This window comes from Scyliorhinus torazame, chromosome 18, assembly GCF_047496885.1.
Source record: "Scyliorhinus torazame isolate Kashiwa2021f chromosome 18, sScyTor2.1, whole genome shotgun sequence".
NCBI lineage: Eukaryota > Metazoa > Chordata > Chondrichthyes > Carcharhiniformes > Scyliorhinidae > Scyliorhinus > Scyliorhinus torazame.
The window spans coordinates 39,395,843-39,422,701 of record NC_092724.1 but is presented as its reverse complement, the minus strand read 5'-3'; the positions used below and the strand labels follow the sequence as shown (position 1 = coordinate 39,422,701).

Genomic DNA, 26,859 nt, shown 5'->3' with positions numbered 1-26,859 from the left:
GGTGTTCTGACACACAGATGAGCCAACACAGTTGCATATGGTACAACACTTCTTTATTTAAACTCACTATTTACAACTTGGTCTTTGCACTCTGCACGTGGGGGGCTCCCTGCTTGTGGTGTTTCATCAGCTCTTTCTGTTCCCTTCTCCCCAGACCTACTGACCTCCAGGTGTCGTGCTCGTGCTTTTTATGTGGTTGGTGTTCTTGTCTGTGATTGGTTGTGGTGTTGTGTACTCTGATTTGCCTGTTAGTGTGTCCATCATGATGTGTGTGTTTGAATATCATGACAAGGCCCAATTGTGGTCCATCCGGATGCCCAGATAACGGAAGCTAGTCTTGGTAAGGCGAAACGGTAGCGTCCCCAGTTGGGCTCACCTCCCCAAAAGGTTGACCGGGAAACATTCACTCTTGTCCAAGTTCAACTTGTACCCAGAAAAGGAGCTAAAACTCGTAAGCAGCTTTATTATCTCATCCATAAAGGATGCTGGGTCCGTATATAGAGAAGTAAGTAATCCGTGTAAAGTGAAATCCGATACTCCACCCCTCCCGGAATTATCCCCCTCCACTTAACAGAGGACCTCAGTGCCATAGCAAGCGTTCAATTGCTAATGCAAGCAGAAGCAGAGACAGCGGACAACCCTGTCCCGTGCCCTTATTCTTATTTTTAATAAATTTAGCATACCCAATTCATTTTTTCCAATTAACGGGCAATTTAGCGCGGCCAATCCACCTGCGCGGCACATGAAATGAAATGAAAATGAAAATCGCTTATTTTCACAAGTAGGCTTCAAATGCAGTTACTGTGAAACTCCCCTAGTCGCCACATTCCGGCGCCTGTTTGGTGAGGCTGGTACGGGAATTGAACCGTGCTGCTGGCCTGCCTTGGTCTGCTTTAAAAGCCAGCTCTTTAGCCCTGTGCTAAACCAGCCCCAACATCTTTGGGTTGTGGGGGCGAAACCCACGCAAACACAGGGAGAATGTGCAAACTCCACATGGACAGTGACCCAGAGCCAGGATTGAACCTGGGACCTCGGCACCATGAAGCAGCAGTGCTAACCACTGCGCCACTGTGCTGCCCCCGTGCCCTTATTCAACGGGAAGTAGCCAGAGTTTAGAGAATTCATGCGAACACGAGCACTGAGGGCCCTAAATAACAGTGGAATCCAGCGGATAAACGTATGGCCAAAGCCGAACCTCCCACGGATCTCAAACAGATATTCCCACTCCACTCTATTAAATGTCTTTTTGGCATCCAGAGAAACAATCACCTCTGGTTTGGACACCAAGAATGGGAAAAGGACAACATTCAGCAGGCGATGTATATTGCTGACAATGCTAACCCTTAATGAAGAATGTATGAGTCTCCAAGAACACCTCTTTGCCAGCAGTTTGCAAGTAACTTAACATCTGCATTTAAGAGTGATATAGGTTGATACAACCCACACTCTATTCGGTCTTTGTCTTTCTTGAGAATCAAAGGGATAGCGGCCTCTGTGATGGTAGAGGGCAATGAACCCCGGATACGGAATCATTAAACATACCCAGAATTAAACATACTGGCCAGGATTCTCCAATCCCACGGCCAAGTTCTGACGCCGGCGTGAAAAGCGGCGCCAACCACTCCGGCATCAACGGTCTCCGATATTAAGGAATGTTCCCCTTCCTAGGAATCTAGGTCAGCGCCGGAGTGGTCCCAGCAGCTCCAGCCGGTGCGGAACGGCCTGCGCGAGCTTATGCATGCGTGCTGCGGCCGGCGTGATTCCGCGCATGCGCAGAGCGGCCGGCGTGATTCCGTGCACGCGCGGGGGTTCCCGTCTCCTCGCCAGCCCCCGGGCAATACGGTGGAGCCCTACAGGGGCCGGGCGCGGAGGAACATAGGCCCCCACGGAACCAGCCCAGCCGCCGATCGGTAGGCCCCGATCGCAGCCAGGCCACCGTGGGCCCGCCCGCGGGGTTGGTTCCCCCGGCCCCCCCCCTCCAGGACGTCCCCCTCAGACACACCTACCAGGTCCCACCGTGTGGGACCTGAGTAACCCACGCCGGCGGGACTCGGCCGAACTCGGTGACCACTCTGCCCGTTGGGGCCCGGAGAATCACCGGGCGGGGGCGACTTCAACGGCCCCCGACCGGCGTGGCGGTTATCTTGCGGGTGCCCGAGAATCGGCGCCGGAGAATAGGTAAGCCGCCATCAGGGCGGCGGGGGCGGTGGGGTCAGAGAATCCTGGCCACCAACTGCTTTGCAACCTCTTATAAAATTCAATGGGGAACCATCTGGTCCAGGGGCTTAATCAATCCGCATCCACCCAATGCATTTCAGGATTTCCTTTGGGCCCAATGGGGATTCAACTGCTCGCTCCTCTCCCCCTCCTCAGCTGGAATGGATAGGCTATCCAAAACGTCTGTCATGACTGATCTCCCAGCTGGAGTCTCCGATTTACAGACACCCTGATGGAACGATTCAAAAGCAGCATTAACCTGAGGAGGGATGGAAACCAGGCTGCCATCGAGTTACGTACCTGTACGATCTCCCGGGAAACCGCCTGTCACTTCAGCTGGTGAGCTAAGAGGCAACTGGCCTTTTCGCCAAATTCATAAAGCATACCTCTCGAGCGTTGCCTCTGGCACACCACTCTGTTCACAATAGCTCGAATTGTGTCTGCAGCTTTTTCCTACTTGCCAACAACTCCGGAGTTGGGGCAAGTGAGTACTGGTGGTCCACCTCAAGAATGAAGTCCACCAGCCTCTGCCGCTCCACCCTCGCTGTCTTCGCCATGTGCACTTTGTAGGAGATAACCTCCCCCACTGAGGTTCACCTTAAGGGCTTCCCACAGTGTGGAAGGTGAGATTGACTCACCAGTCCTCCCAGCCCTCGCTGGGTGGCGTTGGACACAGTCTGCGGCCGCCACACCGAGTTCCTGAATTCTCAGACCACACGTCAACTGTGCGGCTGGGGACCCGGCTCATCGGGGGAGGGCCTTCTGATGACACGCCAAAGCTGTACCAATGTCGTGCGGCGCGATGATGCTATTTCGGAGGGGGTGGAGAATCGGAAACCGGCGGCAAACCAGTGCCGCCCCCGATTTGGACGTCGGAATGGATTCTCCGTCCGATCGCCGATTACAATAGCGCTGTCGGGCAACGGAGAATCCCGCCCATGTTCTTTCCTCTGCTCAGGTGCTGATCAATGAACACGTCAGAGTCCGCTTGCACATCCAGTATTTTATTTTAATATTCTATTTTTATTACAGCACAGATTTTAATACCTTTAGCATTAGATAGATATGTGCTTGTGGCGAATGTATTGCTGTAACAATTCGCCATGTGCATATCTGGATTACGCAGTTGCCCATGTGGGCTCCACCTATGGACCATTGTAAGGTATTACCTATGATGTAGCATGTTGGGGATTGTGTGCACTCCGCCCCTGGCTCCACCGCTTGAGGGGAGGTATAAAGAGCAGTCGCCCTGTAGGCAGCTCCCACTAACAGATCAGTCGCAGGCAGGCACTGTTCTAGTTGATTAATTCTACTCCTGGTTTCGTGTGAATTGATGGTCGCATCAGTGTTATCTGCTATGATGCCATCAGATGCAAGTTTCAGCTTCATAACTTGTTATAGGACACCATGGTTTGTGATAATGGGTGGGATTCTCCCCTACCTGGCGGGGCGGGGGGTCCCGGCGTGATGGAGTGGCGTGAACAACTCTGGCGTCGGGCCGCCCCAAAGGTGCGGATCTCTCCGCACCTTTTGGGGCCAAGCCCTCACCTTTAGGGGCTAGGCCCGCGCCGGAGTGGTTGTCGTCCCGCTGGCTGGCGTGGAAGGCCTTTGGCGCCATGCCAGCCGGGGCCGAAGGGACTCCGCCGGCCGGCGGAAGTCTGCGCATGCGCGGGAGCGTCAGCGGCTGCTGACGTCTTCCCCGCGCATACACAGGGGGGGGCGGCCACCTCCGCGTCGGCCATCGCGGAAAAAGAGTCACCCACGGCACAGGCCCGCCCGCGGATCGGTGGGCCCCGATCGCGGGCCAGGCCACTGTGGGGGCACCCCCCGGGCCCAGATCACCCTGCGCCCCCCCCCAGGACCCCGGAGCCCACTCGCGCCGCCTCGTCCCGCCGGTAAGGGAGGTGGTTTGATTCACGCCGGCTGGACAGGCATTACAGCAGCGGGACTTCGGCCCATCGCTGGCCGGAGAATCGCCGGGGGGGGGGGGGGGGGGAGGGGCAACCGGCATGGCGTGATTCCTGCCCCTGCCGAATCTCTGGTGCCGGAGAATTCGGCGGCAGCCGGGGACGGGATTCACGCAGCCCCCCGCCGATTCACCGACCCGGCGGGGGGTCGGAGAATCCCTCCCAATAAGTCTGTTTGGCTTTGCTGAAGAATATTATGCCAAATGTTTCCGTCAAAATGATCTTGGTTCTGGGCAGCACGATGGCACAGTGGTCAGCAGTGCTGCCTCAAGGCGCCGAGGTCCCAGGTTCGATCCCAGCTCTGGATCACTGTCTGTGTGGAGTTTGCACATTCTCCCCGTGTTTGCGTGGGTTTCACCCCCACAACCCAAAGATGTGCAGGGAAGATGGATTGGCCACACTAAATTGTCCCTGAATTGGAAAAAAATGAATTGGGCACTCTAAATTTAAAAAAAAAGTTTTTAGAAAAATGGTCTTAATGTGTTATAGCTTTGCCAGTTCAGTTATTACCTGTTGCTTCCTGGCTAGAAACTCATCCAACTGATTATTGTTCATGTGCGAGGATCGGCTGTGAATGTCAGCTGGACGTTCGACCATGCGGAGTATCTCAGTCAGGCCTGTTAGAGTCTGCACCAATAGCCATCAGTGAGAATCTGTTGTCCCATTCTGGCTGGGCAGGGAGTCCGGGGTCACGTTGCAGCCCGTTACAGCACCCAAAACCCCTTTATTCATTGGGACAGTTATTTTATTGTTTAAGTGTATTTCTGTTCGGGGCAATGATAGTACATTATTATTGGGGCCTGTGTGCCTGTTGGAGACTCTGTCCGCATCCTCTCTGTGGGTTGGTTTGCTGCTTCAGATTGCTATCAGATATCTGGCAATTTAGAGAAGAATTAACATATTCAGAAATCTGGAGTGAATCGTAAACCAGGAACCCGAAAAGGCAAATTCTCAGCTTGCGCTCAGCTCCAGACCTCCTCAGCCTTGGCTTAGTCTTGAGTGTCAGAAGAGAGGTGGAATTGCTGCCCTTGACATCAAGGCAACATTTGACTGAGTATGACGCCTAAAAACCCAAGTGAAACAGAAGATTAGTTGGGGGACCACATGTAATGCAACAGAATAATATTGTGGTTATGGATTCCAGTCAACACAGCCCCAGAACATCACTACATCCTCAGGGACATGTCCTGGCTCAGACCTATTTCACTGCTTCTCCCCATCATAAGATCAGGTCTGTTCATTGTGCTCTGTTTCACAAATCATCTGAATATGAAGTAACCCATGCCAACTTGTTTGAGATGGCAACTGATAGGTTATATTTGCCCATCATAAATATTAGGTATGACCACCACCTCCCTGAGCTGCTAGACACCACCATCAACCAGTCGCCCCACCAGAAATATCTTTAAGGGTCATTGTTGACCAGAACCCGAACTGGGTGAGTCATTCCAAACCCTTCGCTCCAAGAGCAGGGTGGAGGTTGGGTTTATCCCCTAACTCCTGCAAATCGCTCCGTCGTCTGCAAGGCTCAGCGTCAGGAGTATGTTGGAAATACTCATCATCCTTTGGATGGGCACTGGAGGAGTTCAGCATCATCCAGGGCCAAGTCCTGGCCCTGCCACTGAGCTCAACATCTGCATACAACATCTGCAGAGTGTACAGCTGACAGAATGGGCTGCAGAAACTCACCAGGCTTATTTACTTGGTGAAACAGCCCTTTAAAATCTGTGTTGGTCTGAGTTTATCAGGTTGCTGTGAACTGGGGTGAGAGAGAGAGAAAAACAAGTTTACACACTTTACATTGAGCTGCTTTCATGGCCGGACAGAGAAATATTTTATTGTGTCCATACTCTTGACCAAATTTGCCTCATCAGATTCAATAAAAAGACTGCCAGGCTGTCTGTTCATTGGCTTTGCTTTTTGTTCTATTTATGATCAACCGGTAAATTGGGACTGAGGGATTAGGTTGAAGGGGAAAGCCAGACAAGGAGGTGCAAGTCATTGACACTAATAACCCTGAGAGGATTGCTACTAATATGTCAGTCTCTATTTTGAAGCCTGTATGAGATGAATTGATAGCGTACAGAAATGACTCTTATTAACTGCTTGGAGACGAGGAGATTGGAATATAGATTTGGGGTTTGGGTGCACCGGTTAAACTTCCCTCAGTGCTGCTCAGTGTCCCCTACCTCTGTTCATCCTTAGTTGCTGCCTAATACGATTCCTGAGCATCGACAATCTTTACTGCATATGGGCCCAGTGTAACTGATGCACAATCAATAACTCTCGAGACTAGGGAAGTCATATCTAATCGGCTTTAATCAGCTAGAACTGTACCCAGCAGCTACGATACAGAAAGTGAAGGCTGCTGGGACGGCATGGGTTCTTATACCCCGCCTCTCAGGGCGGGGCTATGTATGTTAGCCAATGGTAGACTCCTAGGTCTAGCCAATGGTCATTCACCTCTCAGGTACTGCAATACCTGGTATTACCACAGTAACCAATCCTGACATTAACGCTGATTGGTAAACAGAAGATTGGTTACTTCCTCTATTCCCACTCTGTGCCGCCCCCTTCAGCTCAATATCTTCCCTCTCATTGCCACCACAGCCCTTTCTTACATTCAGTTCTTCCCCTTCCATCACTGACCTTCGAACCCCCTGTGTTCCGCCATCGCCGAACAGTAGCTGGGATGTGTGTTCAGAGTGAAGAAAAGATAAATTATGGTCTGGAAGGCATTTGAAATAAATGGTGAGCGAACATGCATTCTTGTTCACACATCCAGCTAGCATCATCAGCAGGCACAGAATGTCACCAGAGACCTTGCCAGTGATGGAGTGAACTCAGGGAGTAAGGATCCCCCGATGGTCCAACTGCAGCTGACAGTGGATATGTTACCCACACAAAGCCAGGGAGTCCATCCGTCGCCTCTGCAGAGATGGGGCAGCACTAAGTGCCCCACAATTGGCCTCACCTCCACCTCAGGAACATGGGGATTCGCAGACAAATAAAGACCAAGGCGTAGCTAGTTCACCTTCTCCCATTGCGGTAGTCACGTGATACAATAATAAATACTGACCAATCACAGCAGTCAATCTCTAACAACCAGTCAACCAGAGCTAAACATGTGGTAAGGAAAGCCCCATTGATGGAAACCATTGATCCAAAGCCACCTGTTCCTGTTAAGTATGCCACATTGCCCAAGTCATATCTCAAATTACTTAGCCCATCAATCTCATGACTCAGCTGAGTGCTACATCCTGTTGTTGGTTCTCATATCAAAAATATTGAATGTCTCATTGATTTAATGTTTTTATGTCCATGATACTTGCCCTTGGCTGGCTCTTCTGCTGTGTTGCACTCCCCCTCTGCTGGTAGTAGAATCCAGCATTCTGTCATTGTGCAACTCTCTTGCATTTCAATTGCTCTCTACATTTCAAATCTTCAGCCATGCAGTCTATACATAATCTTTGGCAGAGCAAGCCTGTAAGATACTGAGGGGTATTGACAGGGTGGGCGTGGAGAGGATGCTTCCTCTTGTCGGAGAATCTAGAACGAGCGGTCACTGTTTATTAATAAGGGGTCACTCAGGAGATTTGGTTTTGGAGAGGGGTATGTTAGATGGGTGCAGCTGTTGTATAGGGCCCTGATGGCGAGCGTGGTCACGAATGGACGGGGATCTGAATATTTTCGGCTCCATAGAGGGACAAGGCAGGGATGCCCTCTGTCCCCATTATTGTTTGCACTGGCGATTGAGCCCCTGGCGATAGCGTTGAGGGGTTCCAAGAAGTGGAGGGGAGTACTTAGAGGAGGAGAAGAACACCGGGTATCTTTGTATGCGGACGATTTGCTACTATACGTGGCAGACCCGGCGGAGGGGATGCCAGAAATAATGCGGATACTTGGGGAGTTTGGGGATTTTTCAGGGTATAAATTGAACATGGGGAAAAGTGAGTTGTTTGTGGTGCATCCAGGGGAGCAGAGTAGAGAAATAGAGGACCTACCGTTGAGGAAGGTAACAAGGGACTTTCGTTACCTGGGGATCCAGATAGCCAAGAATTGGGGCACATTGCATAGGTTAAATTTAACGCGGTTGGTGGAACAAATGGAGGAGGATTTCAAGAGATGGGATATGGTATCCCTGTCACTGGCAGGGAGGGTGCAGGCGGTTAAGATGGTGGTCCTCCCGAGATTCCTCTTTGTGTTTCAGTGCCTCCCGGTGGTGATCACGAAGGCTTTTTTTAAAAGGATTGAAAAGAGCATCATGGGTTTTGTGTGGGCCGGGAAGACCCCGAGAGTGAGGAAGGGATTCTTACAGCGTAGTAGGGATAGGGGGGGGCTGGCACTACCGAGCCTAAGTGAGTATTATTGGGCCGCTAATATTTCAATGGTGAGTAAGTGAATGGGAGAGGAGGAGGGAGCGGCGTGGAAGAGATTAGAGAGGGCGTCCTGTAGGGGGACTAGCCTACAGGCTACGGTGACAGCCCCATTGCCGTTCTCACCGAGGAACTACACCACAAGCCCGGTGGTGGTGGCTACACTGAAGATTTGGGGACAGTGGAGACGGCATAGGGGAAAGACTGGAGCCTTGGGGGGGTCCCCGATAAGAAACAACCATAGGTTTGCCCCGGGGGGAATGGATGGGGGATATGGAATGTGGCAAAGATCAGAAATAACGCAACTGAAAGATCTGTTTGTGGATGGGAAGTTCGCGAGTCTGGGAGCGCTGACCGAGAAATATGGGTTGCCCCAATGGAATGCATTCAGGTATATGCAACTGAGGGCTTTTGCGAGGCAACAGGTGAGGGAATTCCCGCAGCTCCCGACACAAGAGGTGCAGGACAGAGTGATCTCAAAGACATGGGTGGGGGATGGTAAGGTGTCAGATATATATAGGGAAATGAGGGACGAAGGGGAGACTATGGTAGATGAACTAAAAGGGAAATGGGAAGAAGAGCTGGGAGAGGAGATCGAGGAGGGGCTGTGGGCAGATGCCCTAAGCAGGGTAAACTCGTCGTCCTCGTGTGCCAGGCTAAGCCTGATTCAGTTTAAGGTATTACACAGGGCGCATATGACTGGAGCACGGCTCAGTAAATTTTTTGGGGTGGAGGATAGGTGTGCGAGGTGCTCGAGAAGCCCAGCGAATCATACCCATATGTTTTGGTCATGCCCGGCACTACAGGGGTTTTGGATGGGGGTGACAAAGGTGCTTTCAAAAGTAGTGGGGGTCCGGGTCGAACCAAGCTGGGGGTTGGCTATATTTGGGGTTGCACAAGAGCCGGGAGTGCAGGAGGCGAGAGAGGCCGATGTTTTGGCCTTTGCGTCCCTAGTAGCCCGGCGCAGGATATTGTTAATGTGGAAAGAAGCCAAACCCCCGGGGGTGGAGACCTGGATAAATGACATGGCAGGGTTTATAAAGCTAGAGCGGATTAAGTTTGTTCTAAGGGGGTCGGCTCAAGGGTTCACCAGGCGGTGGCAACCGTTCGTCGAATACCTCGCAGAAAGATAGATGGAATGGAAAAAAGAAGGCAGCAGCAGCAGCCCAGGATCGGGGGTGGGGGGGGGAGGGTGGGGGGGGGGGGGGGGTGGGGGGGAGGAGGAACCAGAAGGACTCTCAGGGTTGTTAATATATACTGTATAATATGTATAGGTCGTTGCGACAGATAATTATATATTGGACTGTTAAATTATATTTTTGGAGAGTGTTACTTGTGATAAGGCAGTTGCCAATTAGGGTTAGTTTTCATTTTTGTTATTTATTATTTATTCATTTTTGTTTATAAAATAGGTCATTGTTATTTGTGTTGTTATAATATTGTGTAAAGGATGCACAATGTACTGTGTTAGTTGACCAAAACTTTTTCAATAAAATATTTATAAAAAAAAAATAAGGGGTCACTCACTCATTTAAGATGGAGATGAGGAGAATTTTGTTCTCTCAGAGGGGCGTGTGTGTCTGAAACTCCCTTTCTCGAAAGGCAGAGGAAGCAGTATCTTTGATTGTTTTCGAGGAAGAGGTAGAAAGATTCTTGATTGACAAGGGGGTGAAAGGTTATTTGGGGGAAGGCCGGAATGTGGAGTTGGGGTTACAACCATATCCGCCATGATGTTATTGAATGATGGAGCAGGCTGGAGGGGCTTCTATTTTGTATATTCGTAAAGGGGGAGATGAATTAAAGTGTGTCTACCCATATAGCTGAATAATGCGTCACAGTTTCCGGAGGTTTAACGACTGGACTCTCAAGATCAGCAATTTCTCTCCCAACACGTTCTGACAGCTTCCTATGTAATTGCCCCTCATTCTCCCTTCCTGATCTGCTTAATTACACCAAAGTCCTCCTGAGATTTGCAGGTTGAAATTCAGTCTGGAAAGAGGGAAAGGTTTGACATGACGATGTTCCCTACGTGACAGTCACTGCAGAGATAAGCTTTCACACTGGTCATTTTAAACCTCAGGTACCACAATGCTCGTTATGCCACTTATATGTCTTGACAGAATTTTGGACTAATACTCAGTGTTCAATCTTTACTTTCCTGTTTTATTTTGCATATTGGCACATGTGAAGCAATATTGGAAATGACCTGAGCCTCTGGGCATTGACCCAGTTCAGTGACAGGTGCAGAGTGACGTGGGGCAGCTCCCTGTGGGCACTTTTCTGCTTAATAATCTGCAGTTTAATGTCAATTTTGCACGACATCAACTCAGGAAAAGTGGTAAAAAAGCAGTTGCTATATCTGACCCAATGCGAGCTGTTCAAAATGAGATCTCAAATACTGAATAATCTTCCCTTGCCACAGCACATAATGATAATCTTCATGTGTTTATTCATGTGTCAACGTGTATATGAATGTGCCAAGTATATACTCAGTCATTCCCCTGTGTGTCACATAGTCACTGCAATAACATACCTCAGTTACTCTCATTGTCTGGGTTAGTCACTCACATGATTTGAATTTACTCTTGTGTCTCATTGTTCGTGGCTCATGCTGTTATGTGCTGCCAGTCAGGGCCTCAATTCACTTACACTGAAAATAGGATCAGCTTTTTTAAAAAATGCTTTCGTGGGATGTGCGCATTGCTGGAGAGACAGCTTTGTTGCTTGTTCCTTATTGTCCTTGAGATAGTTTGAGTATTCATTTATAAGTGTGAGTTGTAGTTGAGGTCCCAGTCCTTGCCTTCGCCACTGCGATTTTCACACTGCGCACTTTCTTCCCAATCTCTGCCTGGAGGTAACCCAGCAAGAGGCAGATGGAACTACAGCCAGGGATCTGCTTCCCGAGTCACTGAGTTTCTTGGTCTTGGATGCATCCTGTTGTGGGGCTCTGAGAACCTGAGGGATACAATGTGTGAGAGGGAGGATTGCTGAATATTTTACATCAGGCACCATGGGAAGAGGCTTAAAAGCAGCCCTTCCCAAATGCCCACTTCCTCCCCTTCCCCCGTGTCCTATTCCCATTCTCTTCCCAAGGGTAAATAGGTCCGCAACAACCATCAGGACCAAATGCCTTCCTTCTGTCCCATAGCGGCCCTATGAAAGACAGAGAGACTTGCATTTGTATATCACCTTTCATGATCGTGGGATATTCCAAAGCATTTTACAGCCAATTAAGTATTTTTTGATGTGCTGTTGCTGTTCTAACGTAGGAGGCACGGCAGCGAATTAGCGCACAGCAGGATCCCACTAATGTCATATAATTAATGACCAGACAATCTGTTTCAGTGATGTTGTTTGAGAGATAAATACCATCCTGGACACCAAGGAGAACAGCCAAGCTCTGTGTCGGGTACAGTCATGGGATCTTTAAAGTGTAGTTGAGAGGGTGTAAGAGACCATGGTTCAGATCCTCATCTGGAAGACGGCACCCCTGACAATGCAGCTCCACCACAATGTTTGGCTGAAGTCTCAGCCTAGGTTTTGTGACCAAGTCTCAAGTGGAAATTGAACACACACCCGTCTGGCAACCATGGGGCTATTTTAAGTGCTGGCTCCATGCTGTACTCTGGTAAGAATGGCAGCCAACATGGTGAGATCTTGTTGCCTTTTTTAATGTAATTCACTGGCCCACAAGATCTATGTGGTTCATGCCACTCCTGCCTTGTTCCCTGAAGTTAACCACCTGCACGGCACCAACTTAAACCAGTTCCTGACCCCATCAGTCCGTGATCTCTGCCAGAAAGGCAGCCAGTGAACTACAGTTCAATTTGAACATTTTGTTCAATCTCTGCCTTTGACCTGTTCTATTTTCCTTGAAGCAGCCGCAATATCTGTTGTGGATTCTCAGTGGCAGGACAGCGTCAGAGTGAGCTGAAGCTGCAGGAGGCGCAGTTTAGAAAGCTGCACGTTTCTTTATAATTGCATGTTTCAACACTAAGGTCCACATTTAACTGCAGAGTGCTCAAAACAGCCACCGTAATCACTGTATTCAGCGAGAGTCCACAGCGGAGGCCATAAACACCCCCATTAAGTTACTAGCCGCAGTCAGGAGTAATGAACCATTGAAAGTAAATAATAAGCAAAGCGTTGCCAGTGGCAGCAAGGATGGTAACCAATCGAGACACAGTTCAAATAATTGGCAGTACAGTCAGAGATGAGATGAAGAGCATTTTTGTTTAAAATACAATGAGTTTTTATCATCTGGAAGGGTGGTGCAATCATATTTTCTGGTTCGATGAAGTCTCCAGTAGGGTCTCAGAATGAAAATAAAGGCTACATAACATTGTCTATTGTAGTGTAGGCCATGGTATAGTCTAGTGTAGTGTACTCTATGGTGTAGTCTGGTGCAGTGTACTCAATGGTGTAGTCTGGTGTAGTGTAGGCTATGGTGTAATTTGGTGTACTGTAGGCTATGGTGTAATCTCGTGTAGTGTGGGCTATGGTGTAATCTCGTGTTGTGTAGGCTATGATGTAATTCATAGTATTTACAGTGCAGAAGGAGACCATTCGGCCCATCGAGTCTGCACCGGCTCTTGGAAAGAGCAACCTATCCAAGGTCCACACCTCCACCCTATCCCCATAACCCAGCAACCCCACCCAACACTATGGGCAATTTTGGACACTAAGGGCAATTTAGCATAGCCAATCCACCTAACCTGCACATCTTTGGACTGTGGGAGGAAACCGGAGCACCCGGAGGAAACCCACGCACACACGGGGAGGATGTGCAGACTCCGCACAGACAGTGACCCAAGCCGGAATCGAACCTGGGACCCTGGAGCTGTGAAGCAATTCTGCTATCCACAATGCTACCGTGCTGCCCCAAACAGTAATCTGGTGTACTGTAGGCTATGGTGTAATCTGGTGTAGTGTAGGCTATAGTGCAGTGTAGGCTATGGTGTAGTCTGGTGTAGTGTAGGCTATGGTGTAATCTGGTGTAGTGTAGACTACGGTGTAGTCTCATGTAGTGTAGGCTATGATGCAGTGTAGGCTATGGTGTAGTCTTGCTTATCTAACTTTAAAGAAAAATCTTTTTATTCTCCTCATTTTCAACATTTTCATCAATAAGCAACCAAAGAAATAAACAGAAAAAAGCAAATATCATAACAATACCCCACACACAAACCGCACCCCGCTCAATATACAGACCAAAACATCCACCCGTACATTCAATCAATCTGTAAACAGTGTAACCAAAGACAACAATACCGCCGACCCCCGCTTCAATGGCAAACAATTCTCGGAAGTGCATAATAAACAGGCCCCATGAATTTTGAAACCCTTCCTTCATCCCCTTCAGATGAGACTTCACCTTCCCGAGAGTCAAAGAAATTCAGGTTGGCCCCCCTGCCAAGTCATGTCTCAGGATGGAGAAGCTGACCTCCACGCCCCCAGGCAAGCAGTGAGGCGAAGGCTAAAAACATCTGTCCCTGCCTGCCACCTGAGCCGGTTGGACCCCCCGAAAATAGCTTCTAGGGGCCCTGGTTCAAAGTTCACGAGCACTACCCCCGAGGTGACCCTGAAAAACCTCCCTCCAACCAACCCCGCACATTTCACATAACCATCCTAACTGGGGGTCTCTCACCCTCGTATCCACCATCATCATAACTCCGGGCCCTGCGCACTGGGCTTGGCCCGCTACATTCCATTGTTACCATCGAGACCCTCCCCTTCCCAGAATCCTCCCATCCACTTCCTCACGAAAACACCTCACCCAGTATCGATCCCCTGCCCTGACTTTTCACACCTCCTAGGCCTATCGAAACCTATTCTACCAGGTTCCCATAGCCGCAGCGCACCCCCCCCCCCCCCCCCGCCGCCCTGTCCTGCCGGTAAGGTAGGTGGTTTAATCTACGCCGGCGGGACAGGCATTCTAGCAGCGGGACTTCAGCCCATCCGGGCCGGAGAATCGCGGAGGGTGGCCCGCCAACCGGCACGGCGCGATTCCCGCCCCCGCCGAATATCCGGTGCCGGAGAATTCGGCAACTGGCGGGGGCGGGATTCATGCCAGCCCCCGGCGATTCTCCGACCCGGCGGGGGGGGCGGGGGGGGTGGGTCGGAGAATCTCGCCCCTGGTGTAGTGCAGACCATGGTGTAATCTGTAATGCAGACCATGGTGTAATCTGGTATAGTGTAGGCTATGGTGTAGTCTGGTGTAGTGTAGGCTGTGGTCTAATCTGGTGTAGTGTAGACTATGGTGTAGTCTGTAATGCAGACCATGGTGTAATCTGGTATAGTGTAGGCTATGGTGTAGTCTGGTCTAGTGTAGGCTGTGGTCTAATCTGGTGTAGTGTAGGCGGTGGTGTAGTCTGGTGTAGTGTAGACTATGGTGCACCACCAGATCGGTCAAGGCCTCGGAAACGCAGTTTGATCAGACCATTGCACCGCTCAATGACAGCACAGGTGGCATCATGGGCTTCATCATAGCATCTGGATCTGCAACATTCCGACGATGGCGGAGAATCATGCTGCCCAGGCATCTTGATGGTCTTTGTCCAGCTGAAAGTTTATACAGTCAGCTGCCTGGGCATATAGGGCATCCGTGACCTCACAGATGCACTTGTGGGATGTAAGTTATGATATGCCGCACATGTCCCCGCTCGTGCCCTGGATGATTCCGTGACATAAAAGTTCAGTACGAAGTCTTACAACACCAGGTTAAAGTCCAACAGGTTTGTTTCGATGTCACTAGCTTTCGGAGCGCTGCTCCTTCCTCAGGTGAATGAAGAGGTATGTCCCATTCCATACAGATCCATTCACACCTCTTTAACCTGGGGTTACCCCATCTCTGGATCTGTAAAGATTTAATCACCTGCTAATGGTCGCATTCCAAGCATTGTTTGGCATCTTTGAATTTGTCTATATATGTGTTTCTGGAACATACCTCTTCATTCACCTGAGGAAGGAGCAGCGCTCCGAATGCTAGTGACATCGAAACAAACCTGTTGGACTTTAACCTGGTGTTGTAAGACTTCGTACTGTGCTCACCCCAGTCCAACGCCGGCATCTCCACATCATAAAAGTTCAGGGTTGCGGTGACCTTCACGGCCACCGGGAATACGCGTCCTCCTCCATGGGATGCCAAGTCCGCAAGGAGATGACACATGTGCCGCACTTGTTGAGATGGAGCCCCATGCGGCACATAATATCCATCATCTCCTCGTGCAACCAACGGCGCCTGTACACCTTAGGAAGTCGCCGGCATCCCCCTCTTGATTGTTGGCTGCGGCCTCTGTGGTGCTGACCCCCCCAGGGTTCAGGGAAAGTGTTCAGGCCCCGCTAGGCAATGACACCCGTCTGAGACATGGCATGTGTACACACGAGAATGTACTTGAGAGCTATGAGGTGCGATCTATCAGCCTCATCACGCCGGATGCAGGATGCGATGAGGTCGGTAAATCTTGCGAGATGTACCGGCCTCGTCATGCCTCACGAGATCTAATGAGATCTCGCGAGGCATCGTGACCTGTATCCCGCCCATTGAGGTTGGGAACCAGATTTGCATATTCAAGGGAGTATTTAGTCTCATTTGAGTATGTCTATGCCGGATCTACCCAGTGCCTGGGATCGTACGGCCTCGCCTCAGAGACCCCGAGTCGATGCCATTTAGCACTAGTCTACACCAACGTAGGCCATGCATACCAGCACTTGGGGGGAGATCTCCCAGACGATCAGGGACCCTGGTGGTCAGGCTCTGGGCAGGGTGCTACCGTGGTACCCCAGATGCCATCTGGTCACCATGGCATTGCCAGCCTGGCACCCTGGCAGTGCCACCTGGGCACCCTGACATTGCCCCCTGGGTTCCTTGATAAACAACAACCCTTTGATGGGCTTGCATAGAACTGAAACTTAATTGTTTTGCATCATTTCAACATTGAGAATCACAACTTCCTCACCACATATCAAAGTATTGTGCAAGAAATGCAAGGTTATATCTGAAAATTAGAATCTGTGAAATAACAAATGATCATACTCCAGTAACAGACTTGTTCCTGTAAGTTAAAAAAAGTATCAAAACAAGATTGAAGCAGGGGACCAGGTCTCCAGGGCTTTCTCCCAGATTGTAACGGTGGCACAGTGGTTAGTATTGCTGCCTCACAGCGCCAGGGACCTGGGTTCAATTCCAACCTTGGATGACTGTCTGTGTGGACTTTGCACATTCCCTCTGTGTCTGCATGGGTTCCCTCTGGGTGCTCCTGTCACCTCCTACAGTCCAAAGATGTGCAGGTTAGGTGGGGTCGCGGGAATAGGGTTGGGTGCCCTTTTGGAGGGTCGGTTCAAACTCGATGGGCCGAAAGGCATCCTTCTGTACTGCAGGGATTCTATGGCTCCTACATTAACTTGTTACAGCTGTTTTACACCCCTCTGGGAAGCTCAGATCCTGTGGTGAATGAGGAATACCTGTTGTAATGTAGGTTATGATGTAGTCTATTGTAGTGTAGGCTATGGTGAAGTTGGATTTGGATTTGTTTATTGTCACGTGTAGCGAGGTACAGTGAAAAGTATTTTTGTGATTGATCGGATCATTTTGTACATGAAAAGAAAATACGTAATAGGGCAACACAAGGAGCACAATGTAAATACATAGACACCGGCATTGGGTGAAGCAACAGGAGTGTAGTATTAATCAGATCAGTCCATTAGAGGGTTGTTTAGGAGTCTGGTAACAGCGGGGAAAGAAGCTGTTTTTGAGTCAGTTCGTGCATGTTCTCAGACTTTTGTAGCTCCTATCCAATGGAAGAAGTTGAAGGAGTGAGTAAGCCGGGTGGGAGGGGTCTTTGATTATGCTGCCTGCTTTCCCAAGGCGGTGGGAGGTGTAGATAGAGTCATTGGATGGGAGGCAGGTTCGTGTGATGGACTGGGCTGTGTTCACGACTCTCTGAAGTTTCTTGCGGTCTTGGGCCGAGCAGTTGCCATACCAGGCTGTGATGCATCCAGCCATTTCCACCTTGGCCCCATTGATGCAGACAGGGGTGTGTACAGTACTTTGCTTCCTAAAGTCAATGATCAGCTCTTTGGTTTTGATGGCTTTGAAGGAGAGATTGTTGTCGTTACACCCCTCTACTAGGTTCTCTATCTCCCTCCTATATTTTGACGCGTTGTTATTCGAGATCCAACCCACTATAATCGTATCGTCAGCAAATCTGTAGATGGAGTTGGAGACACATTTTGCCACGCAGTCGCGGGTGAATAGGGAGTATAGTTAGGGGCTAAGTACGCAGCCTTGCGGGGCCTCGGTATTGAGGACTTCAATGGATCAGAAAGTCGAGGATCCAGTTGCAGATTGAGGAGCCAAGTCCTAGGTTTTGAAGCTTTGATATGAGCTTGGCTGGGATTACGGTGTTGAAGACGGAGCTGTGGTCAATAAATAGGAGTCTGATGTAGGAGTCCTTGTTGTCGAGATGCTCCAGGGATGAGTGTAGGGCCAGGGAGATGGCGTCTACTGAGTATTGCAGTGTAGGCTATGTGAAGTCTGGTGTAGCCTAGTCTATGGTGTGGCCTCGTGTAGTGTGGGCTATGGTTGGATTTTAAAAAAATTTAAATATTTTTATTCTCTTCATTTTTTCATCAAATATACACCCAACAAAAGATAAGCAACAATAACAAATACAATAGCAATCCTCCCATCCAGCATTGCCTTCAACATACAAACCCAAACCTTCCCCCTACTTCCCAAATACAAAACAAGAAAGATCAAAAGAGAATCCATGATCACCCCATACATGGTGAACAATAAACAATATACTCAATCCCCTCCCCGTTTAATGTTCAATGGCATCCAATTCTTGAACGTGCAGGATAATGCCCCTGAATTGTAGAACCCTTCCATCCTCCCCCTCAACTCAAACTTCACCTTCTCGAGCGTCAGAAATTCCAGCAGGTTCCCCCCGCCAAGCCGAGGCACAGGGCGGGAAAGCTGACCTCCACCCGAACAGGACCCGCCTTCGGGCAATCAGTGAGGTGAAGGCTAAGGCATCTGTCCCCACACCCGCCTGCAGCCCAGGCTGGTCCGACATCCCGAAAATGGCTTCTAGGGGCCCTGGTTCGAACCTCACATGCACGACCCCTGAGATAAACTTAAAGACCTCATTCCAATACCCCTCCAGTTTTGGACAGGACCAAAACATATGAACGTTGTTTGCAGGGCTCCTCCCACAGTGCTCACACACATCCTGCACTCCCTCAAAGAGTGGGCTCATCCTCGCCCTCGTGAAGTGCGCCCTATATATCACCTTCCACTGTATCAGCACGAGGTTGAGACGTTTAGGCTATGATTGGAGTTGACCATTGTTTTCAGCTCCAGAGGGTGTTCACCACAGTGTTCTCTCCAATCTGTATTCTTCAATCAAACAATTCGCTCTCCCCCAAGGACAGAAATGCAAATGTAAAACTCCCACACTGATATCACAATCTCAATCCCCAGAGGCTTTGCAACTGCTGCTGTCCCGATTTCAGGAAAATGAGGAGGAATTGCAGGGAACCACAAACTTTCAATTCAGCTTTAATTAGTATGCAGTTTCAAAATAGAAAATTAGTCATAGAAACATAAAAACATAAAAATAGGAGCAGGAGGAGGCCATTTAGCACTTCAAGCCTGCTCTGCCATTCATTATGATCGTGGTTGATCATCCAACTCAGTAGCCAACCCGCTTTCCCCCCATATCCTTTGATCCCCTTCGCCCCAAGTCCTATATCTAACTGCTTCTTTTGTATGTAAACATACAATAATTTGGCGTCAACTACTTCCTGTGGTAACGAATTCCACAGGCCATCCACTCTCTGGGTGAAGAAGTTTTACCTCATTTCTGTCTTAGATAGTCTATCCTGTATCCTTAGACTGTGACCCCTGGTTCTGGACACCCCAACCAATGGGAACATCCTTCCTGCATCTACCCTGTCTAATCCTGTTACACATTTATAGGTTTCTATGAGATCCCCCCTCATTCTCCTGAACTTCAGAGAATACAATCCTAACTGATTCAATCTAATTTCCTCTGTGATGCCAAACTAAAATTGGCTACTTGAAGATGGTGGTTGACTTCTAAATGCTCCTCTGAAATGGCTGAGTAAGCCACTCAGTTATATTAAAACCCCTATGACTCCTAACAGGAATGCAACTGGATGGACCACTTGGCATCAACCCAGCCAGTGGAAACAATGGCAAACCTAGCTCCCTCACCCGTGCAACGTTCTCTTTGCTAACATCTGGGCGTCGTGCCAAAATTGGGAGAGCTGTCCCACCCACTCGTCAAGCAGCATCCTGCCATCGTCACACTCAGTAAATTACTCCTAACAATGCCTTGGACTCCTCTATCACCATCCATGGGGATGTCCTGTCCCACTAACAGGACAACAGGCACTGCAACAACTGACCAAGGCTCCTTCAACAGCACCTTCTGAACCTGCGGCCTCTATCACCCAGAAGAACAAGGGGCGAAATTCTCCTACCCGCCCCGCCACATTTCTGCCCCGACCGGCCGGCGGGAGTCTCCGTAACACCGGCCGGTCAATGGGGTTTCCCATTGTGGGGCAGCCCCACGCCGTCGGGAAACCCCCCGGTGCCGGCAAAACGGAGACTCCCGCCGGCGGAGAATGATGCCCAAGAGCTACAGGCACATGGGAACAATACCACCAGCAAGTTCCCCTCCAAGCCTCGCATCATCCTGACTTGGAAAAATATTGCCGTTCCTTCAGTGTCGCTGGGTCAAATTCCTGGAACTCCCTCCCTAACAGCACTGGGGGTGTACCTACATCACATGGACTGCAGCGGTTCAAGAAGGTAGCTTACCACAACCTTCTGAAGGGCAATTAGTGATGGCTCACAAATGCTGGACTAGCCCTCATCCCATGAAAGAATAAAACAAATAAGATGTAAGCATGGACTGGGTCAAGGTGAGGTACCAGTCCCTTGCCACCTTCTGATGGCAGCTGTGTTTAGGAGCTCAATATGTAAGTAACGTGTGGGCAAAGCCCAAATCCTGGCACAGTTTCCTGGGCAGAATGGGAACCTGGAACTAAACCCATTTGTGAACTGTCGCAGGACAAAGAGCAGAGGTCATATCTGATGGATCAGGGGCAGAGGTCATGTCTGTGTTGTAGGTGGATCAGGGACAGAGGTCATGTCTGCACTATAAGTGGATCAAGGGCAGAGGTCATGTCTATGTTTTAAGTGGATTGGGGCAGACGTCATGTCTGCACTGTAGGTGGATCAGGGGCCGAGGTCATGTCTGCACTTTGGGGGCCAGGGGCAAAGGTCATGGTTGCACAGTGCGGGCCAGGGGTAGAGATCATATCTGCACTTTGGGGGCCAGGGGCAGAGGTCATGTCTGCACTTTGGGGCCAGGGGCAAAGGCCATGGCTGGACTGTAGTGGGGTATTAGGGGCAAAGGCCATAACTGCACTGGGGACCTCAAACACAGACTCAAGCAGAGCGTGTGTGTATTTTAGCAGGAGGTAGGATGTTTCCCACACAGTGCACTGTACTAGATTGACTGGATGGGCTAACTTCATGTGTGTACTGTTCAGGGTGTTGTGTTCTCTTTTTGCTTTACCTGGATGGGTCGGATACATAGTGTTGAATAAAGAACACAAAGCTTTGTTAACAAACAAAACTATAAATTTGTTACACTACTAACTAAGATTCGTTCACATTCCTAAAGTAGAACGTTCCTCTATTAAACTATGCTATCTCAAATTAGCAGACTTTCTCAAGTACACAACTGCTCTCTATCATGCCTCACCATCTTCTCCCAGAATCCCCAAGTCACATGAGATATATATATATATATATATGACTGTTCTGTGGTTCCCTCTAGTGGTAAGAAGCATTATCATTAACTTGTTAACTCTTTATATCCCAGTCAATATACATATTATTACACAGGGAACTGGAGCAGAGCCCACACATGTACTGCATAGAATGTTGGAGCAAAGGTCACTCACATATCTCTGCTTTGGATAATAAACTCCTAATGGCACAAAGAGTGTTAGAAATGTTTAAATGAGTTTACAGTATTAACAGCTCTTTGTGAACAGATTGTTCACCAGCAGTTATAGGGTGGGATACATTGCTCGTGGTAAAAGCTGAGGAGAGTGTCAGCTCCTCTAATGATGTTGTTTTCCGTTTTATTTCCAGAAATCTCCTTTATGTTTACCCTCAATTCCTGAATTTCACAAACCGACAGATGTCAGCACGGAACATCACTGTGAAAATCCAGTTCATGGGCAGTGAGGATACGAGCAGTGCCCTGCCGGTGAGCCAGGTGTCAGAAGCTGGCCACACAATGGTGCCACCTCATAATTATATACCGTATCAAGCTGCTGGGTAGTCTGGAGTTCAGGAATAATGTGGGTAATGGCGTCAGGCACAAGTAAGGTGATGAACACCATTCGTACCCACAGATATGCAACTGCATGGGAATATTCAACAATCTCTCCCGATGTTTGAATCCCTCCTCACAGCCCTTCCCTCAGTGTGACCCCCTGCCCTCAGAGTGACCACCTGCCCTCAGTGAGACCCCCTGCCCTCAGAGTGACCCCCTGCCCTCAGTGACCCCTTGCCCTCAGTGTGACCCCCTGCCCTCAGAGTGACCCCCTGCCCTCAGAGTGACCCCCTGCCCTCAGTGTGACCCCTGTCCTCAGAGTGAACCCCTGCCCTCAGTGTGACCCCCTGCCCTCAGTGTGACCCCCTGCCCTCAGTGTGACCCCCTGCCCTCAGAGTGACCACCTGCCCTCAGTGAGACCCCCTGCCCTCAGTGTGACCCCCTGCCCTCAGTGACCCCCTGCCCTCAGTGTGACCCCCTGCCCTCAGAGTGACCCCCTGCCCTCAGAGTGACCCCCTGCCCTCAGTGTGACCCCTGTCCTCAGAGTGAACCCCTGCCCTCAGTGTGACCCCCTGCCCTCAGTGTGACCCCCTGCCCTCAGTGTGACCCCCTGCCCTCAGTGAGACTCCCTGCGCTGAGTGTGACCCCTGCCCTCAATAGGATGCCTCCTCCCCATGTGAGATCCCCAGCTGTGCAGGATCCCCTTGCCTATGTGACTTCCACTTCCGTATGTGTTTCCCCCTCCCCCAACATGGAATCCCCCGCCCCCACCATGCCTGATGTGAACCTCTCCCCCCCACATTGCAGCCCCTCCCTCTGTGTGTGCCCTTCCTCGCCGAGGCTATGACTTTGAGTAGTGACACTGTTTTTCTTTCTCTCGGAGAGGAGGCTATGAAGCTGAAGGATGGGAACAGTTGGTGAATCCTTTCAGTCCCCATTGCAAATCTGCCTCACTGCCTCTCAGCCTTGTGCTCTTCAAACCTCTCTGATGATTGGAGTCAGTTGGTTTACCTCGGTCATCAATCCCATTGTGTGACTGGGAGCTGCGGATGATGTGATTTAATAATCATTTTCTTGCAGGTGATTTTTGGAAAATCTGGCCATCCTGAATATGTGAAGGAATCTTATACACCCGTGGCCTATCATAGCAGGTAGGCACTTCACTGAGTGAACCATTGGGTACGGCAGTGGGCTTCAGTTCAGCTTCGATTGAACAGATGGAATTCTCTTTCCTGTACACGGACCTAGCTTTGGGATTTGCAGCTTGGCGACAGTCGGCACATTGTCAGAAATAGCTGGATTTCCGATGGCTCTGTGGGGATGAGGTCAGCGGATTTGGGATCAGCCCTCTCTCAGGAATTGATTGATTCTGGACTCTGCACTGACTGGAGGGGAGAGTTTTCCATGAGGAAAACTTGGAAAACCCTCACACGAATATAAATCTGCCCCATTGCGCTCCCATTTCCAATCACCGGGTATAATTGGCTGCTGAGGAGAAAATGTGATACCACCCAAAAGAATCTAAATTCAGAGTATTGGCAGAGGAAGAATACAGTTTGTTTATTGTACACTTAAAGCCTGCCTGCAAGTCTACTGTAACGTTTGAATAAATAGCAGAATGTCCATCTTTTCAGGAACACCTTCCCAACATGGATTATTTTGCATTTAAGTCTGTACTCCCTTTGTATCCCTGCACGGTGTCGGTACACTCTCTGTGTCTCTGCACTGCGTGTTTACACTCTCTGTGTCTTTGCACTGCGTGTTTACACTCTCTGAGTCCCTGCACTGCATGTTTACACTCTCTGTGTCTCTGCACAGTGTGTTTACGCTCTCTGTGTCTCTGCACTGTGTGTTTACACACTCTGTGTCCCTGCACTGCATGTTTACACTCTCTGTGTCTCTGCACAGTGTGTTTACGCTCTCTGTGTCTCTGCACTGTGTGTTTACACACTCTGTGTCCCTGCACTGCATGTTTACGCTCTCTGTGTCTCTGCACTGTGTGTTTACACACTCTGTGTCCCTGCACTGCATGTTTACACTCTCTGTGTCTCTGCACAGTGTGTTTACACTCTCTGTGTCTCTGCACTGTGTGTTTACACTCTCTGTGTCTCTGCACTGTGTGTTTACACTCTCTGTCTCTGCACTGCATGTTTACACTCTGTGTCTCTGCACTGTGTGTTTACACTCTCTGTGTCTCTGCACTGTGTGTTTACGCTCTCTGTGTCTCTGCACTGCATGTTTACACTCTGTGTCTCTGCACTGTGTGTTTACGCTCTCTGTGTCTCTGCACTGTGTGTTTACACTCTGTGTCCCTGCACTGCATGTTTACACTCTCTGTGTCCCTGCACTGCATGTTTACACTCTGTGTCTCTGCACTGCGTGTTTAGGCTCACTGTGTAGTGATCTCATGGTTGTGCTGTAATTCACCGACTGACCACTCGGAGTCTCATTAGTATATAAGTGAATATTAGAGTCAGGTGGCCTCAGTCTGATGCGGGACCTGAGAGAGACAGACACACACACACACAGTGTTTTGTGCATGTTCATACTGTTAGTCATCTATTTTGTATATAGTTGACCAACAGTTAATGTTAATAAATTGTTTATAGCTTTAGCTACAAGTGTTCTTGTAATATAAATCAGGCCATCCGACAAGAACATTACTTGGTACCAGGACTGGATGGTATTAAACACTGAGAAAAAACTATCACATCATCGAGTGAAGCCTGTCATAAGGTCCATAGAGATTTGAAGATTTTGCAGAACATTCATTGTTCAATACAGCCACCAATGATTCTCAGGTTTCATGGTAATGTGGACAGCAACTGGCGTGTGTTTAAACAACAATTTAATCTGTTTCTTACTGCAGCAAATTTAGGAGATCAATCAGATTTGTGTAAGGTAGCGATGCTCCGAACAGCGACTAGGCCCGAAGCAATTGCTCTGTTTAATACGTTTAAATTTGCAAACGATGAAGATAGTAAAGATTTTAACAAAGTACATTGAAGATTTGATGAACATTGCACTCCCAGAAAGAATGACACTATGTGTTTAGATCATGGTTACAGAAGACAGAAGAGTCCATAGACCATTTCATCACTGATTTAAAGTTAAAAGCTAAAACCTGTAATTTTTCTGCGGTGGAATCTTCCATGATTTGGGACCAACTTGTGTTTGGTGTGAATGAAAATAAGCTGAGGGAACGGTTGTTGAGGGAATCGGAGCTGCCCTTGAAACAGTTAAGATTTGTCAGGTTCACGAGATAATAGCACAGCATTTTAAAATGTTTCTCAGTAATGGCGGCGTCTTCTTGGAGGAAAACACTCCAGTTGCCGCCCTTTCTTCAGAAAAAAGGCAGCGTTTGGCAAGTTTTGTTCCAGATGCAAAGGAAAATATCATTTTGCTCAGAGTTGTTACTCTAAGCTCAAACTGAGATCAGTCAGCACAGTGGAAGAGACATTGTTTGTTGGAGTAATAACAGAGAAGAAGAATGTTTTGGAGACAGCAAAAAATTCTCCAGCACTTAAAAAAATGGAAACTGATCTCCATTTAAAATAAATGTGGTTGATGAGGACAAATGGCTGCTATCACTTGAAGTGAAGGGTACAGTGGTCCAATTGAAGTTAGACACTGGCGCCAAAGCCAATTTAATTAGCATGACTGATTTTAAAAATCTAAAAATTCAGCTGATTAGAAGAAACCACAAACTATCTCTGAGAGATTAGAATGGTTCAAGCATTAAATGTTATGGTGCTTGTGACCTGAGTGTGATGGTGAAGAACATTCTGTATTGTATTCGAGGGCTTGGATTCATTATTAGGTGATCAGTCCTGTGAAGAGTTAGGTCCAGTGCAGTTGGTATATAGCATCCACAAAGGATTGGATCAACATTCCAATGATTCTGAGAACATTATCAGCAAAGTCAGTGATGTGTTCACAGGTTTTGGTTCACTACCAATCAACTACAAGGTACAAGTCAAAGACGCTGCAAAACCTGTGATACATGCACCAAGAAGAGTATCTGCACCTCTTTGGGATCGCCTCAAAAAGGAGCTAGACAGAATGAGAAAATTAAAAGTAATCAGAAATATAGAAGAACCTACCGATTGGGTAAATTCCATGGTATGTGTAAAGAAAAAGAATGGCGACATTCACATCTGTATGGACCCCAAAAATCCTTACGAGAATATCAAAAGAGAACACTACCAAATACCAAAGCGTGAGGAAATCACATCTGCGATGGCTGGTGCACAATTCTTTACAAAACTTGATGGATCTCAAGGTTTCTGGCAGCTAAAGCAAGAGGTACAAAGTACAAAATACTGCACTTTTTAAAAATGATTTTTTTAAAAAATTGAGGTTTTCACAAAATATCAACAACAGAATGAAAAAGGAACCCAACAGAATTAAATGCAAAACACAGTAAAACAACCCCCGTGCCCCCCTCCCCCCTGTACATAAATAATAAATTAACACCCCGAATTAACACAAAGCAAACATAGCAAATATATACACCCCCTCAGAACCCCCAGTGTAAATAAACAAAAATAGAATAGAACCCCCCCCCCCACCCCCGAGTTGTTGCTGCTGCTGACCATTGTCTACCGTTCTGTCAGGGAGTCCAAGAACGGTTGCCACCGCCTGAAGAACCCTTGTACCGATCCCCTTAAGGCGAATTTCACCCTCTCCAATTTAATAAACCCCGCCATATCGTTGATCCAGGATTCTACGCTTGGGGGCCTCGCATCCTGCCACTGAAGAAGAATCCTTCGCCGGGCTACCAGAGACACAAAGGCCAGAATTCCGGCCTCTTTCGCCTCCTGCACTCCTGGCTCCACTGCAACCCCAAATATTGCGAGTCCCCAGTCCGGCTTGACCCTGGATCCTACCACCCCCCGACACCGTCCTCGCTACACC

General features: G+C 48.9%; 1 protein-coding gene across 1 annotated transcript in view; it reads left to right on the top strand.

Annotated features, from left to right (window-relative positions):
* The window catches only part of LOC140395143 (dedicator of cytokinesis protein 7-like), a 353,436-nt gene that overhangs the window by 115,894 nt on the left and 210,683 nt on the right, over positions 1 to 26,859 (top strand). The window contains exons 14-15 of the mRNA XM_072482618.1: positions 21,756 to 21,873; positions 23,023 to 23,093. Coding sequence (XP_072338719.1) covers positions 21,756 to 21,873; positions 23,023 to 23,093 — 189 coding nt within the window. The remainder of the gene's footprint in view (positions 1 to 21,755; positions 21,874 to 23,022; positions 23,094 to 26,859) is intronic.